General features: G+C 34.7%; 1 protein-coding gene across 2 annotated transcripts in view; it reads left to right on the forward strand.

The window, feature by feature from the left end:
• LOC106136058 (protein TANC2) overlaps positions 1-19,213 on the forward strand; it is a 166,012-nt gene that overhangs the window by 140,008 nt on the left and 6,791 nt on the right. For both annotated transcript variants that reach the window (XM_060945374.1, XM_013336498.2), the window contains exons 2-7: positions 6,589-6,996; positions 15,182-15,360; positions 16,713-16,857; positions 17,243-17,374; positions 17,840-17,971; positions 18,870-19,075. In XM_060945374.1, the coding sequence (XP_060801357.1) occupies positions 6,589-6,996; positions 15,182-15,360; positions 16,713-16,857; positions 17,243-17,374; positions 17,840-17,971; positions 18,870-19,075 (1,202 nt within the window). The remainder of the gene's footprint in view (positions 1-6,588; positions 6,997-15,181; positions 15,361-16,712; positions 16,858-17,242; positions 17,375-17,839; positions 17,972-18,869; positions 19,076-19,213) is intronic.

Here is a 19,213-nt window from a genome sequence, read left to right on the forward strand (position 1 = left end):
TTGTCCTAATGATAGAATTGAGATTCAAATAGTGACAGGTTGTCGCCTACAGGAGGAATCCCAAGTTGATAAGCCTATCCTTTTGTCGCGTTTTACGACATCCATGAAAAAGATATGGAGTGATTTGATTCTGAATTGCCGGAAACCACACGACAAAATAGTGTACCTAATAAAGATGTTTTTGACCATCGTTCGAGGTTTAGGGTTCGATTTCTGACGCCATAACATTTAGATTTGAAAGTATATGGTCAGGTTGATAGCTCTTTAGTCGTTTTCTACGATATCTATATTTAATATCCCCTGTTAGGCACAAACACATATTCCCTAGAGAAAAGCCACGGGCTTAGCTTAGCAAAAAATAACAAATGAATAAAACAGCGAATTGTAATTTTTGATATTTAGTGGTTTTTAAACCTGTGTGATTTGTCCCTATTTTTTATTACATACATACACAAAATCACATCTCTTTCCCGGCGGGTTAGGCAGAGCCCACATCTTTCCACTGGCCACGATTCTTAATTCATGCAAGCTCGGCGGTTTCTCGTACTCTAGACCTGACCTATCGTCAGGAATTTATATGTATTTAATTGACAATTAAAACATTAGAATTACAATCTTTTAAGGCGAAAGTAGACCAAACTGCATCATGTTTATCCAACAAAGTAGTCCATACAATACATACCCTTTCTTATCTGACAACCATCAGGCAATGTTAGACGCTAATGAATGACTCCAATCGGAGCTTACCACAAGTGCAATCGGATAACAGGTTGCAACTAAAAAAACAATTAAGGTACAGAAATGTAATCTATACTTATATTATAAAGCTAAAGAGTTTGTTTGTTTGTTTGAACGCGCTAATCTCAGGAAGTTCTGGTCTGAATTGAAAAATTATTGTTGTGTTGTATAGACCATTTATCTAGGAAGGCTTTAGGCTATATAACATCACCAACTATTAAGAGCGAAGAAATAATGGAGAATGTAAAAAAATCGGGGAAAATTATTCATCCTTGAGGGCTTCAATGATGCCCAAAATAACTATTCCACGCGGACAAAGTTGCGGGCACAGCTAATAATAAATATATACGGAACAAATTACACAGATTGAGTTAGCCTCGAAGTGAGTACGAGACTTGTGTAACGCAACTATACTGTATTTTACAGCTGAACGTAATCTTTCAGTGTTTTCAAGACTGTCGGCTCTGTATACCCCTCAAGGGATATAGATGTGAATATATGTATGTATATATCTACTCGCTCGTTATTTTAATGTGCAGATTTCATTTGCAATTGTACCAATCGTCTGCTTATTCATAAATCTATTTTATAGTATTATACATCTTACGGACAAGGAGAGAGCGCCAATGATTTGCATCTGTCAAAATAACTTCTAGTGGTTTAGTGGTTGGAATATTACCTTACAAATAAATAAATAATAAATATATACGGGACAAATTACACAGATTGAGTTAGCCTCGAAGTAAGTTCGGGACTTGTGTTACGAGATACTAGCTCAACGATACTATATTTTATAATAAATTCTTATATTTATAAATATCAAAGACCCAGGCCAATCAGAAAAAGTTATTTTCTCATCATGATGAGAAAAGAACTTTTTCTGATTGGGCATGCCCTGGCCGGGATTCGAACCCGGGACATCAAGTGTCACAGACAAGCGTACTACCGCTGCGCTACAGAGGCCACCTTACAGTATGGAAGTCATGTGTTTGAATCCCACGGAATGTTTCATTTTCAGTAGTTTAATAGTGAAATTAACACTTCTTCATCGAGACGAGGGGGTTGGAAACCCATGGAAAATATACATATGTACTTAAAAGGTATATTACTAGGTATATACGAGTACTATAATGTAAGTACATGCATATAGTATAGGTATGTATGTTCTTAAAAGGTATATTTTCCATATCCATTCCATTCCATATCACGTATGCGTCACGGTGTAGACAGAGTCAACAGACTCGAGAAGACTGAATGGTCTCGGCCAACTGTAAGGCTTATTAATCATTTAAATTTTACTACGTTATTCAGCTTTATAGGTTTTAATAAGCCCGAGATGGGAGTAAAATGATTCCGTGCTTCGGAAGCTATGCTTCGCCATTTGGTTCCGATCGTCAATTGTCCACGTTTAAGGTAACTTCTTCGAAGTAGATAGTATTAAAAAAAAATTATTAATAAGCGCCAAAATGATATTCTGATTTATTCTTTAGGTACTTAAGTCATGAACCCTCTTAACTTTTACGTAATAATGTAATGATGTATTTAGTTCCGAAAGTCAATTTAGTTGCAATTGCAAACACCTGCCGTTTCCTGTCTGCCAATGCATTCGACCTAATTTGAACTTAATTCAACCTGGTTTAAGGTACATTATAAAGTTTAGTACATTTAAAATGTTTAGTTCCCATGGTTTATATTTAAAACAATCACGCGCAAGAGAAGATAATTGCAAAGAATAATGTTACTTTAACAGCTCGATAAAACAGTTATACAATTATTTTTATACCTGTTTTATTGAGCTATTAAAGTAACATACATTATGTATAATCACGTCTATTTCCCTTGCGGGCTAGACTGATTTAAATAGTTATAGGTTGCTAGCCTATCGCCCAAAGGATGAAACCAAGTATAGCCTATCGCTTAGTCGCCTTTAACGACATCCATGGGAAAGATATGGAGTTGTGTATCACACCTTGAAATTTCGTTTAACCTCTTAAGAATATCTGATCTGAATAAATTTCACAGAAGACCATGTATTGATGACAACAAAAGCAAAACCACGTTGAATGAAATGATTTTGTATCATACAAAGTCGCGAGTCAAACTTAGTTCGGTAACATTTGGCGAAATAACTAATTTTCTAAATAGACACTCGGCTGGTGAGTTAGTCAGATGATTTATTCGTAAACTGATTTGTTCATTTATTACATGGAAAATAACTTAGCTAGCATTCCATGTTGGTTTATATTGACCCAGTAAATGAAACGTCAACAACAAACTTTGACAAATTGTATTATTCATGAGTTAATTATTCAAATCATTGATATAGGTAGGCTAGATAATTTGATAAGTTGATGGTTTAATAAATAAAATCGTAGTTTTTAATGTTTGTCAAGTGTATGGTTCCCGGCACCAATAAAAAACAAAATAGGACCACTCCATCTCGTCCCCATGGACGTCGTAAAAGGCGACTAAAGGATAGACTTATTGACTTGGGATTCTTCTTTTAGGCGATGGGTAAGCAACCTGTCACTATTTTAATCTCAATCTATCAGTACCTAAGCCAAAGCAGAACGTGGCCTATCAGTCTTTTCAAGATTGTTGGCTCTGTGTACCCCGCAAGGGATATAGACGTGATTATATATGTATGTATGTCAAGTAAAACATTTCCCAAATTCAACCTTTGGTACAATATTCTATACCACGAACTAAATTTCTCTCATTAATCGATTATTATAGAAACGGTTACAAGTTTTACGATGCACCGGAAGATGTAACTAGTAATTTAATCTGCTAGAATTAACTAGCTGCTTTACTTTAATGAGATTTTATGACCATTCTTAAAATCTCATTAAGTTTTATGATAACAATCAAATCGTATCTATTATTAAATGTTTACAATACTTAAAACATATTTGTACTTATATGTTTTAAAATACAAATAAATAAATATATAATAGGCAAATAAAATTGATCGAGTTAGACTCGAAGTAAGTTCGAAACTTGTGTGTGTGAGATACTAACTCAACGATACTATAATTCATAATAAATATTTATACATAGATAAACATTCAATACTCAGGCAAATCAGTAAATTTTCGTTTCCCATTAAGCCCTGGCCGAGATTCGAACCCAGGACCTCCGGTGTCACAGAAAAGCGTACTACCTCTGCGCCACATAGGCCGCCAATATACCTACAACGTTAATGTTAATTTACGAGTGTTCATATATTTGACAGAAAGTTTAAATATATCAAAATAAAACTCCCAGACCAATCAGAACGAATAAAACATGGTGTTGTTTTAAAAAACATAATTACTGTCTACTGCATTAACGCTAGTAAAAAAAACCTGTCGAGACTTACCGAAAATTACCTCAAGATTCCAACTAAGCCATTACCAGTCTTAAAAATAATAAAAAATATATAAATACTGCTATATTATGAACTCTCAAGTGTTAAATTTTACAGTTCATTATTGAATGGGAATGCTATGGCAGATTCGCGTTTTTGTAGTTAGCAATTTTAAAATGATTCAACGTCTGGTCGGCTAGACACGGGATGGCCTTCGGCCGATACTGTTATTAAAGTTTGTGGACGAATTAGGAAGACCACTTGTACATTCAAATTTAAATTTACTTTCTAAAGAAACTTATTTTTTACATCATAAAGTTTCAATCACTTCTTTCGATCTCACATCAAAGTTTTTGTTTTTGGAATCGGGACTTTGATGAAACAATCCAATTTATAAGATTAAAACCTGGATATACCAAATCACTATAAATATATGAATAGTACCGAAATTACTACAGCTTCTTATAGGGCAAGACTTTGTATCTAAATTGAAAGTTGGAGTTTAATCGTGCGAATCCACTCACTCCCATGACCTCTAGTCTGCTTCCGATGTTTAGTTTAGTCTAATGAGCTTTCTGGCCATATCTCACTAGGCTATTGGGATGATAAATGGTAGTAACGTGTGTTTAGTCTCATTTTGTTTTCAAATTTATTTTACAATTTGAAGGGCAGGCTACCGAAGCTTAATGATCTTAGAAATTGGAATATTAAGGCTGTTTCTTTAGATTTGTTGTGATTATCTTAGCTTTCTGCTTTTTTTAACTACCTTTGTTAAGTTAAACCAAAATTATAAATTCTGTATAACAGGTTCTTTGAATTCGAAATCAGCATGAACAATCTTTTATATACAAACTCTCTCTCCTTCCCGGGTTAGACAGAGACTATATCTTTCCAATTGCCATGATCCCTGCATACTTCTTTCACTTAGTGCACATTCATAACTCTCTTCATGCAAGCTCGTCGGATTTGGATACTCTTGACCTGAGTTTCTGCCAGCATGTCATATTTTATTTCAATACAGTTATGACGCTTAAACATACCTACCTACAGACTTTAAAAAATTACATGTAAAAGAGATTTATTTATAGCGTCGAAGAAACCAAGGATTAATATTGTTAATGAATCAAATAATTAACAAAAATAAAAAAGGTTTAACGAATGAGGGTCTGCCCACGGTGACAGTCGTCGTAATCAGTCTGGACATTCGGGGGTGATTGATAACCTGGGAAGAGATAAAAGACAAGCAAATACATACTTTGGATATATTGAAATAACCTCTGTCATAAAAATTCATTAAATTAAGGACTCATTAAAATTGCTGGTGTTTACTATACCATACATTAAACTTAGACGTGAGAGACATGATTATATACTCAAAAAAGACTATAAACATTCGTCGAGACTTGAATGTTTAATAAATATTTACAGAACAAGAGAAACCTCAATAAAACTGGCTTCAATTGACACTGAAAATTATGTTTTCCATGATTTTCTTTAACCTAGTCACCATAAAGCAATTATTTATGTAAAATATGAAAATACGTACGAAACAGCGGGTATGATTAAAGGTCACAAATGGAAAGTGTGCGCAATCGTGAAACAAGTCCCATGCAATCGAAACGCCGAGTAAATTATGTTTACACTCTCAAAGAAAATAATCATTTAATTTTATACCCCATAAATACCGTTTAATTTAATAGGTACGTAGAATAACTAATTTGTCAAGAGTCTTGTACTCAGACAGACACTACAGAGTTGATGATAGTGCTTAAAAAAGAAAGAAAAAACGTCTGTTAAAAAGATATGCGCTGGCGCAGCGGCGGTCAATCTCCATGCAGTGTCATTTGTCGCTGAGCGATTCAGGACAACTCGTTTACCCGTGTGACTGACAGAAATGGACGATAATGCCGTCTCTTACCCTCACGAGCTTCGGATTTAATTACTTCGTTTACTGACACTTGATTTACGAGCCGTTTAATTTGAAAGTGTTGATTTAAGTTTTGATCGGGAACCGCATTTTCAGAAGTCGTAATGATGTTTACCAGTAAATCATTTTATAAATGAATCTGCCTCTACATGATAATATTTTACAGATACAATTATATTTACGACATTCAGCTTCTCGGTGGAAGTTGAAAACGATTGAGGAAACTAGTTATTTATAACTAAAGAAACTTTATACTGCCGTTATCACGATGACTTTTATTATATCTATATGACTCCTGATGGTTCTGCCATCACTATCACATAGTATAAACCCATTCAAATTTCATCTTTGAGATCATCAATGTGTAATTTAATTGGTTGTAACAATCCATAGCCAGCGTGGAACATAAATTATATCATTATCCTTCGTTAGAATAACTTCAAGGATCGTTAGAACGTAAATCGATTGCCATGCATGGAGCGACAACTATCCAGTTTGCATACTAAGCGATAAATGTATATCAACCAGTCGATAATCATCAGAACACAATTAACATTTACCATTCTTGTTGCAGACTTGGCGGCGATACGACAACTGCTCGAGAGCGAGACGGGAGGTACAACGTGTCCGAGTTGTAACATGCCCTTCGACAAGGGTAAAAAGAGAAAGCTGATCGATGTATGTGGACATGAACGCTGCTACTCGTGCATGTTCAGGAACGAAGCTTGTCCACTTTGCGCCAGGAAGAGCCAAGGCAGACGGCAAGCTATGGACAGATACACACCCTCACCGCAACGACCAGACCAGGATTGGCAGTCGCCGATGCGGCTACCAAAACCACCAAAACAACCCACCAATTTGGTCCAAAGCTGCCCCACACCACCGCACACGAGAAGAAGATTCTTCCTAAGCCCAAAATCCCTCCGCAGCCCTTTCGCACCCCGAGCCCGGCATTCTCACGAGAATCACGTGCCTCTATCCGGTAAGTAGTTTATCAGTGTTTACATTTGCATATCTGTAGCCCCGCGCGTGGTAGCCGATGCAAATCGGCATTGCGTAAACCCCGGCTCCAGCTCACGCAACGCACTCCATTGATACCTTCTACGGCCTAGTTGAAATCTCATTCACAAACTGCCAGTGTAGCACCTCTCACTCGACAGGCTCTTTTATGATGTTTTCAAAACAGCAAGGATCCTTTGCATCGTAAATAAGTTTGAGTGACTTGCGACAGTGTGCCCACGCGCCCCCGCCGGATGTACGTAGGGGTTCCGTAAAGGACCGGTTGTCTAACTAGTTTATTTATTAGTTTAGGTATAGTCCGCTGTTTCGCAAGCCTGCCCGCGCAGACAGCTCGACTGCGAGCGTTATCTCGGCATCTGTTACAGTTTTCATTTCCATTAATTATATCATTCTGGTCCGCTCTGTCTATATTGAAATACGCTTTGGGTTCATAAAGCCGTGGGTTTCTTAATAATCTATTAGTTGCAATTCGCCACGGCCCTTGCCCCTTCGCGCCTAAATTAGTTTGTCAATTGGTTGTTTCATTACAATCATTTGTCATGAATAATATTGTCTTTTCAAATTCGAAATGCCGTATTAATTTTCCCAATGAGCTGTTACAAAATCTTAGTTGTTTGTCAAATGTGACAATAGGTTCTCGATGTATTCCAACAGGATTGCCAGAAGAAGGGCCGAGGATGGCAGCCTGGCCGAGCGTGGTCTTCAATAAGATCAGATCGCTTTGGTCGGCGCACTCTTCAGTGCCACAGGGACTGAATCAATTGGCAGGCACGGAGAATACATTATCTATATTGGTCTGTGGAATGTGGACTTCATATTGGCGATTAAGAACACTAAAATTATTGCAGTAAAGTTAATTTCAATTTGGAGACATATCAAGTCCTTTTTTATCGATTCTCGTCTAATTGGTTGCGTTGGTATTCGGTTCACATTCTACTGCGACCGATCCAGCACGGTCTGGAGTTTTGCACTCTTATTGCCTGTTTTTTGCATATCCCAAGGAATCACGGCACTTTGATATATAACTGCTTGTTTTATACCAGTTTTTCTTTTGTGTTTTGTTACGTTTATTGTGACGCTTTGAGATGTTTGATTTTGTTTCATTTTGTTTTTTTTATGATCTGTGTGTTTTATATCTATGTCTATATCGATAACCATATCGATTGAACAAGTATGATCAAACGAATCTTCATACCATCTGAATATTCAACTAATGTTCCAAACATCATGTTACGAGTCGTGATTTTCTATTCAATTCGTGATGAAGATATATTAACAATCGATACTGAGATCAGATAATGAATCGGTGACAAAATAAAATATCGATTCGTGGGCGAACGCGATCATCTTAGCTGATAAGGCAGTGTGGTGTGGATATAGAAGATAAAAATCAAAGAGATTATAGGTTCGAAATTGTGTATGGAAATTAACATGTCATATGATAATATCATCTATAATGGAGATGATTTGAGGGCGAATAGATTCTGAATGGAATTTATAGTTGGATGAAGCAAGAGTACGATGAATAACTGTTTTAGTGTATTTAATTTTCATGTTATGGAAGGAGGCAGATGGGAACCGTAGGCGGGATGTGTGTTTTACGAAAGGCTAAATCTACATAGTTTTGAAACACTTAATGTATTTCCATTGGTCATGTTTGGGTATTGTTCATCTAATGTTTTGAATAAATTATATTATCAAGATTTGCTATCAGATTTGTTGGTATTGTTGCTGGTCTAAAATAAGACTACTCCCTCGTGGATGATCAAGTACAAATTAAATATACAAGTTCATTTCATCCAGTGCAACAAATCCCAAGGATTTTATGAACGAACCCTATGTTGGGAGTGAAAAATTTTAATACAACTTAACTAATAAGATTACAGGATCTCAGATTCCAAAGCACAACGATTGAAGGTTGCAACTATGTTGAGAAAAGATAAAAAAAGAGAGCCGTATATGTATTGTTCTGTGAATTTAAATAACTTCAAAGGGTTCCGAGTTAAACATTTTAATCTTCAGGAGTCCACGAGTGCAAAAACAAAAGTCGTTTGAAAATATTAACTTAACGCTTTTTAATTAAAACATAACATAATCACGTCTATAATCCCTGAGGGGTAGGTAGTTTGGCTTAATTATAGAATTTAGATTCAAACAGGTTGCTAGTCCATCGCCTTAAATTCCCAATTATAAAAACCTATCCCTTAGTCGCCTTTTACGACATCCATGGGAACGAGACGGAGTGGTCCTATTCTTTTTTCTATTGGTGCCGGGAACCACCATTTTAATCTATGATACGCTTCTATAGAGCATCCAATTAATTCACCTTCAAATAGTGAAATCATATGATCTGACTTACTTACCTATCGCGTAATTAACCAGATTAGAAGCCCTGTGGGATGCCCAAGGTTGGACTAAATCAGGTAACAAGGTGACAAACGCCCTCACTATACATATTATATTGTTCTTTGAAAGGCGTTTCGTAAAACAGACAATAGTTCCAATGGCCATCTGTTTTCTTATAAAGGTTATTCGAGATCTAATGAATTGTAATTGGGTATTTTAATTTAAATTTAAATATTGAGATATATGTTATACAGCTTCATAGTCCGTCTAAATTTAAGATATGCTTTTAATACGGGATTTTTCATTTATATATCTTACAAAAAAACATATTACAAAATCCATTAACGCCTTTATAATCAAATAAAAAAATTTAAAATCAATACAATATTGACATATATTTGGTGCAATTTAGTTAATTCTAAAAACAATCTATACTGATATTATAAAGCTAAAGAGTTTGTTTGTTTGTTTGAACGCGCTAATCTCAGGAACTGCTAGTTCGAATTGAAAAATTATTTTTGTGTTGAATAGACCGTTTATCGAGGAAGGCTTTAGGCTATATTACATCACGCTGCAACTATTAGGAGCGAAGAAATAATGGAAAATGTGAAAAAAACGGGGTAAATTATTCATCAATCATAAATGATGCCCAAAATAACTATTCCACGCGGACAAAGTCGCGGGCACATAAGTGAAATTTAATCCTATACATCACCCGCTATTATTATCTTGTCAGTGCAACGCATATCAATTAATAACGGAACATAAATGGCAGTGAATTTCTATAAATTAATGTGCTTTCGACTGGTACAAAGTTAACAAAACTTGAACAGTCATTGGACACGCAATGAAACGTAAAAATAACAACAATTACAATCAACACGAACGAATTACTGCTTCCTGGTGATGTGATGACGATTTTTGATAGTACATACATACATACATACATATAGTCACGTGTATATCCCTTACGGGGTAGACAGAGCCAATAGTCCCGAAAAGACTGAATAGCCACGTTCAGCTGCTCGGCTTAATGATGGAATTGAGATCCAAATAGTGACAGGTTGCTAGTCCATCGCCTAAAAAAAGGATCGCAATTTTATAAGCCTATCCCTTAGTCGCCTTTTACGACATCCATGGGAAAGAGATGGAGAGTTTTTATTTTTTTTGTATTGGTGCCGGGAACCACAACACACTTTGATAGTATTGAACTAAAATTTTGACAAGGAACAGAAATTATAAAGAGCATATGATCGTAGAGTATCCGAAACCGACGAGCTTGCATGAAGAGAATTATGAATGTGAATGAAGCGAAATAAGAATGCAGGGATCGTGGCAAATGGAAAGATGTGGTCTCTGCCTACCCCTCCGGGAAAGAGGCGTGATTTATGAGTGTAGATATGTACGTACATATATATGCAAATGATTATTTATTTAATTCTCTCATTAAGCCTAACAACTGATCATGACCTGTCAGTCCCTCAAGACTGCTGGCTCTGTCTACCCCGCAAGGGATATAGACGTGATGATACATTGTAAGCGAATTTATGTATTTATACATGGGTCAATAAATATTAAACCGGTGCTAGCGAAGTCGTGGTCAAAATCTAGTCTAAGTTACCTTGACAGCTAAACTTCAATCTGTAACATAATACCATTACGTATAACAATGCTGCTGACATTTTGTATTGAATCATTGAATACAATGTGAAGAGCGTGTCATGGTCAATGTTTCTTTGCAGCTTTGGTAATTTACTTTGTTAAATGGGCTCAGGGAAATCTAAATGATAAAGGCGACCAAGGGATAAGCTTATAAATTTGGGATTTTAGGCGATAGGCTAGCAATCTGTCAATATTTGCATTTCTACATATTCTATCATTTAGCTGAACAGAGCCTGGCCTATCAGTCTTTTCAGACTGGCTCTGACGATACAGGCGCAATTATATGAATGAATGAATGAACATTCAAATTTCTATAAAATAAGATCTCTAATTTACAAGAAAACGTCAAACTCACTGGGTACTTATTTGAATCCCGGCCAGGGCATGACGAGAAACGAACTTTCTCTGATTGTCCTGGGTCTTGGATGTTTATCTATATAAGTATTTGTTTAAAAAATATAGTATGATTGAGTTAGTATCCCGTGACACAAGTTTCGAACTTACTTCGAGGCTAACTCAATCTGTGTAATTTGTTCCACATATATTTATTTATTATTATTTATAATTGTTGTTTATTTTGTTTTGTACTTCTTTAGCCTTTTCCATCTAACCTGCATCTAAAAATATTCTAAAATTTTAATCATACAGATACTTTGATGACGTACGCATCAGATAAAGGAAAACTTATAGTAATTTTCAAAAACCTATAGTCAAATATTAAAATCATCTTATTCAATGAAACTATTAAAACGTCATCAAAAATCAATTTCACCGAATCAATTCCAGTAGCCATAGTCATTTTCCGTGGTCAGTGAAGAGTCAATGATCCATTAAACCACACCCTCCCTATTTATTTAGAGATCAGAGATAGCTGTCCCCGATCATAAAGATTTATTTACTGATAAAAGAGGGACTATTCGTCAATCGAAACCCGTTTAACAGAGTTCTAAAATGGAGGTTCTCATTTTGATAATATGTGTTAGTACTTCGTGCTACATAATTATAAAAAATATTAGCTACATAATTATAATAAATAATATAAAACTAAGAAAATGTGTATCGGGAACGTCCTGATGAAAGCTCAGGTCTTAAGTATCCGAAACCAATGGGCTTGCATAAAGAGAGTTACGAATTTGAATGAAGCAAAAGAAGTATAGGTACCCTCTGCCTACCTCTCCGGTAAAGAAGCGTGGTTTTTTTATATGTTTTAAATAGGTATGTTGAACCAAAAATATACCTAAATAATGATAATTGAAATAGTGACACAATAATTATCTTTCCCGACTAATATAATCTACGTTTTAAAATTTTGTAAATTGAAACGGTTAAATTGCGAGAAAAAACCAAATCATATCACGTATTTACACAAGACTCAAAGCAAAGGCCACGTTTAGAAAGGCTTATTCCTAGAATAGAGATTCAGATATCACAGGTTGATAGCCTATAGCCTGAAACAAGAATCGATTCAAGTTAAATCATCATTAAAAAATAAGAACCTATTACTAGCAGAAATCAACGTTTCTGATCATAATCGCCAAAACTGTTACAATCTTATGAATATACCTATGTAAGCAACAATCAGAATCGTGTTAAAATGCAATTTCTCCGAACAGAGTAAACATACATCGCGTTTAACAGTTCATATGAATCACAAACAATGGCGCCCTTGCATTAGTGTGAAGCCAGGAGAATGGTTTTAAATACAGATTTAATTTAAATAAAAAAAAAGTCATTAATAAATAGTGTGTAATAAGTAACATGCATTAATGTGTAGGTACTGTCTTCTGCTGAGAAACATGATGTGTTAATACACACTAAAACTATGTATATGCAATCGAATAAAACGATACGAAAACGAATTATCAATTTTAGTATCTTATAAAGTAAAAACTACCAAAATGAAACGGTCACATTGCGAAAATACACATACAATAAAAAAATATACAAAACAATACAAACTATACTGTTCTAAATTAGAATTTCACATTACCACGATCTGTGATTCGAAGATACTAAGATATAACTACAGACCTATCAAAAACAATTATGAAGAGTTCTTAATTTGAATTACCAAAACCATTGTTCTAAGTGTACATACTCGTAATTTAAAATTTCACATTTCCACACCCGCCGATTCTAAGGCCCGCCGCACACGGTGTCAAGTTATCGCGGAACGATCGTTCCCACGGAGGGATTTCCGCAGGTGCACTTAACACCGCAACGTCTAAAAGAATTATTAACATTAACCTTGCTCTAGAACATCCGAAAGACGATACTGTAATATAATGCTACTAGTGGTGTGATGAAGCCTTTAGATAAATTACCTTTATATAACTGGCGGTTCACCACGAAGGACCTCCCGTTCGAAACACAATCTTGAGATTTGCTGATTCATTATTGGTTATTTGCAATTTGATTGCGTTTGAAAAACACTGTTCCTTTTTTAAATACGTCGTGACGATAAAAACATTCGATATTTGATTTTTTTAACGGTTACTTTTAACAAATAATTGGAAATTTATCACATAACGGCTATTTATAAAAATAAAACGCAATAATAGTTTTAAAATGCAAAATTCTATGCGTCAATTTCAGTTTATTTATCACAATTAGATGAAAGTATCACTTATTGACGTCAAATATTCCATATAAGTAAGTCATCTTGCTTCGAAACTGGGGTTGTACTAAATTAATCTTTATAGTAAAAAGTTTTACGGTCGGTTGCTTACCTGCTACCTTGGGAAGTTAATAAACTTCTAGCTTAATACCTTTTTGTTCCTTTACAGAACTATGATAAACCCTTTTGTTCTTAAATTACTTTTACTAGGATTCAGAAAGTCTGAAATCTCACGAACATTATTCACGGAAGAATTACCTCGGGAAACTCCTTACAATGTCCTATTTAACACACAATAAGATTTCTCTGTGATAGAAAACACAATCATGATAATTATGTCTATAGAAAAGCTCTCTTTATCACGGAACTGTCTATTTGCGGAATTTCAATTTGTATGATACAATCTATGTTGTTCTTCGATTAAAAAAATCTCACTTGAATGGCATCATAACTGAAAAGTCAGTTGAAAATGTTTCAGTAGAATCAACAATTTAATTTGTTAGAATTCTTAACCCTTTCTTATATAAAACTCATAAAATTACATATATAATTGCCATTATTTATTTATATTGTAATTTAGAATTTTACCATGCAAGTCACACTGAAGGGCGTCAAAACCTAGCAACAAAGCTATAAACCTATGCAAGTACAAAATAAACAGTCGATAAAATTCACAAGTAACAATCATAAAGTTAACTGCAGTTGTAAATGCACCTAACGTGACGAGCATAATGTGTGTGCATGTGTGCTGTGAAACTGCATGACATTTGTTTTTTTTTTTATTTTTTTTTATTCACAATTTTTAATTGTAGCATGGTTGTACACACACAGAGTATATGCAGCCATAATTTTATTATTTATTTTGACCATTTTGGATGGATTTAAAAATTTGTATTTGATATATGTAATTTTTTTCTATTTATTTTTATATTTAACTAAAAATGTTATTCATATTTCATGATATAAACAATTTCAGTTTACTGTTGTTGTTAAAAAAATAAACAAATACTTTGTCTTAATTCATGTGTTTGTCATATGCATTCAAATCTATCGTCACCTCATGTTGTCGATTGGAAAGACCTCCACATGCTTTACACTTTTAAAAATGATTTAGTCTAACTTTTTTCTCTAATATTTTTTTTAAATAAGGATTTGTAAAAGTTTGTCAAGTATGTATGTAAGCATTTGTATAAATAATTTATTCGTAGCATTCATGTTACCTTAAAGATATTTAGTTCATAAAAAAATAGTAAAGTAAGTTAATGTAATTCTCTCAACTTTTCAACCGTATCTAATGGTCGCGACGAATTTCAAGACAAGAAAACAATCCAAAAATTAAGTTTCTAGAAGGTAAATAATAGAGGAAAGCAAGAAAGTAAAGCCGAACTCCCAATTTACAAAACATACATTTGAATTTTCAATTATTAGACGCAGGTGCTTAAACTGAGCAGACCTTGTATAAAAGAAAATAACATATCTCAAAACTTATTTTATAATCTATAACACATCGCATTCATTACAGATGACGAAGGAGGTCATATCAAACAGCCAGGCTACGAGGCTAGGAGGCAGAACGACCTATACATGCGCCTGGGCCTGCTGCTGGGCGAGCGGCGCGGCGCTCGGAATAAAGCCCGTGACAGCTGCACTTCGCTTGCCTCCCTCGACGCTCATACGCTCGCTTCTCATAACACAAGTCCTGTAAGTATTTAAAGGAACATTCTCGGTACGAAACAACCTGTGTGTATGGGACAAATTAATCTTTGGTTGCTTGAGATTGGTTGATATTTATTTTCATAGCTAACTTTTAATTCTTTTAAAGTAGTGCCCTGAAATTTATCAAATTTCAGCGTTCTTTAATAGTTAAGAATTATAGCTTCATCAATTTGTTAGTCTGCTTCTTTTTCTATATTCACAGATATGAATGTCAAAGACATTTTATGTTCTTAACCTGCAAAGTACGTAGGTATAAAAGGTTCTACCATTGCTATCAATCCTTCAATCACTTACTATGTATACAAATGTTCTGCCACAGTATAATCTACAAGCAGAGACAGACATCGAACGATCGTGTATTCATCGAAGCGAGAATTCTTATGTTAATACGAAGTATTATCATATGATTTCTCGCATCAGTAGTCACTCTGTGGCGTGTTATAATCTAATAGAGTTACAACCGGCCTTATGTTATTCTCTATGTTCCTGGTTAAGTAGGTCGCTCTAATGTAGTTTGTTCGTGATCACTTATTGTTTGTCTGAGTTATACGCACGTGTGGTCTAAGAACTTAATACTTATCTTTTAACATTTACTTATGAGTATATTTCAAATTCATTAAAGACAATATACAATTTTATATAGTTACATACAGATATAAGAGATTAAACTATTTTTATTGGCTCATTTGGGCTAAGCTTCGTTTAACTACTGACAACTTAAGAAATTCTACATTATTGATACTTGGCTCCTGTTAATAAAATTAGTAAATGATATCCCATTTGTTGGCTACAAGCTGCCTATAAACCCCTTTATGTGTTTATGTTTGCATATCTTTATATTAATGTATTATTCATGTAACTGCAAGGCGTTCTGTTTTACGTCATATAAAATTATAGCTTCCTACAATGCAACTTTGAATGCTATCTCAACGCTTGTCGTAAAATCTATCGCAAAGAAACATAAACCTGTAGAAATTAAGCGTATATGTAACTATGTCTAGTCTTGAAATTCTAAAATTTCTTCTACGATTACCGTTATTCTTTTACTATAAGATTAATTAGATAATGATGTAATAGAAACATTTCAATTTCGCGATCCAAGTTCAATTAAAACTTCGTAACACAACACAAAAACAAGGAGTGTTTTACATGTGCCCGCGTTTAGCGAAAATAGGCGATATTTCCCATGCCGCATCAATTTCAGCAAATCCTCTTATACTCGTAGTGCACACCTAGACCTGATAAGATTTGTTAATGTTGTGTAATGATATGTCAGTCATACAATACAATCATCATCTTCCATTCTTCATCGTTTTCAATTTTTGTTTCCTTTTCAGGTGTCAACTTTAACTGGGTCGTCGGAGGTGGACGCAGCTACACCATTAGGTCGAGATTCCCTTGGCTCTTTGGCTTCTATGTCGCTGTCTGCTGCCAGCAACTGCTCCTCGTCAAGTCCCGGAAGCAGAAGACATTCGGTTAACAGTGAGTATTATTCTTCTAATATTATTCGGTACCCGAAACCGCCGAGAATGAAGAGTGTTATGAATGTGGATGAAGCGAAGGAAGTATGCAGAGATCGTGGCAAGTGGAAAGAGGTAGTCTCTGCCTACCCCTCCGGGAAAGAGGCGTGATTTTATGTATGTATTATTCTAACTTTCAATGATCAACGAGAGGACATTGTCATTGTTGTTATGTATTTCCCTATTGAGTAATTTAAGCAAAGAAGGTGTAAATTTTAAAAATACTGACTCCTACGCAGCAAAAAAGGTAAAAACACAAAGAATCGTATGAGTTTTTATATTGAGTAACATTAACAGAATGAAAAATCTTATTTGTTCTCTTAACAAATTAAAAAATATTTTTACAGCTTTACAAGGTAGCAGATCAGAAGAGCTGACTCGCATGTCAAGTGGGTTCTTCAAATCCAGGAAAACAGCGGCAAGAAGATCAGCCAGGGTCAGCAGTAAACAGTCTTCGTCTTCTTCAGAAATCAAGAAAGGTGAGTGGGACGTATTATGCTTGTTAAAAAATAAAATAAGTCATTTTGTTTCTCACCGAGACATTTTTAAAAATTCCGTTGGGAATGCGACTAAAGGATAAGGTTGTAGATCAGACAGGGGAAGAAGTATAAAATCGAACTGAAGAAAAAAAATTCTAACTGTATCGTTATCAGCCTCTGAATTATTTAATATTGAATGTTATAATTTAATCAAAAGTTTTAGGTGGGTTCTTCGGAATGTGTAATATTAATTTGATATCGAATCAAACTATCTCAAGGCTGACTAACCAGCAGCAATTAAATCGGATATAAACCATTTTATTATTATAATGTATTCTCGTTTCACTTTGTTAGTATAATTCGTCTCGTTACTGCACTGGTGTCTCTAACCGTAAAAGGTTGAACCAAAAAGACATCCTTGCGCTGTTTACATAAAAATTCAGTTAATTTTTCCTTCTTTTTCAGTTTATCCCTCGTTACCTCTGACGTTGAGACCGCTCTTCTTTGAGGTACCATCCACGGATAGCAACGCTTATTTTGCAGGAAGGCAGTGGTTAATAAGAGACATGGAGAAAGCATTGGAATCCAGTACATCAGGTGCGTTTTCTTTTTTTATTTACTCCTTTGGTAATTCTTTACCAGACAAGATTCCTTCGAAACTAGCTTTGTCTCACAATTCTCACTGGCTTATTAATTCGCCAATGTAAAAGTTAGATACCTCACTTTAAAATTAATCAAGCTAGCATGAAGAGAGTTATGAATTTGGATGACGCGAAAAATATGCAGAGATCGTGGCAAGTGGAAAGATGTAGTCACTGCCTACCCCTCCGGGAAAAAAGCATGACTATAAGTATGAATGTATCTCACATTCAAACAATTTATACATACTACTGACTACTACTGCTTTTTTGCAGAAAGTATAAATTTGAGGGCGTTTTAGTATGGTTTCTAAGACCTTTGTTATTAACCTCATTAAGATTTATTTCATGTTCAGTTCCTACAACATTAATAAAAGCTAATCGGTTCTTTATAAAACGTTTTCTACTTGTATCATTTCGACCGTTTATGGTGTTGATTAGTGGAGCAAATTAACCGCGTGTTCTAGTGGAACAAAAAGTAGGTTTAAGTGGCTCACAATTAGTTGTACTTATTTGGTTCTGGCTAAATAGCCTCGTAGTTAAATTGAGCCTAATTAAAATACATGGACAAATAAGGAAATTATCTCGTAAAGAATGAGTGACAATAAAAATGGCATGAAAATAATTCTAAAAATCTTAATTCGTTTCTGGAAAGATAATTTGTAAAATGATTCGTCTGAGGTTATTAATATTACCAATAAAATAACATTATCTGAGTTTTTAGTGTTGATGACTTCAGTAAAATGACAATATTTCCCTATTTATCTAGTATTTTATAATTACAGCAGTAAAAAAAACCGACGAAAACTTATGTAGGATTTTTATTCTCTTAACATTTCATCTTTGAACTTTAACAGGAATCCTAATATCGGGTAGCCCAGGAACAGGAAAGACCGCATTGATACTACAACTAGTAGAATACTCCTGCTTCGGTCGGAAGCGAAACTTCGAATACGAGGAGCTTCGAGAACAATCTGACATGAGAGAGTTACTCCCTGAAGAGATGACTGCTGGAATGTTCACACATCTGGCTTCGCATGTTGTGGCGTATCATTTTTGTCAAGTAAGTATTATAAAAAATTACCAATACTTGGCATTAGTACCTATTTAAAATTTTAGTGATGCATACTTTTATAGTTTGGATAAAATATACAAAATATTAAAGATGTTTTTATCAGCAAGCATATTTTTAACAATATTT

The sequence above is a fragment of the Amyelois transitella genome, chromosome 8 (assembly GCF_032362555.1).
Source record: "Amyelois transitella isolate CPQ chromosome 8, ilAmyTran1.1, whole genome shotgun sequence".
NCBI classification, from domain to species: domain Eukaryota; kingdom Metazoa; phylum Arthropoda; class Insecta; order Lepidoptera; family Pyralidae; genus Amyelois; species Amyelois transitella.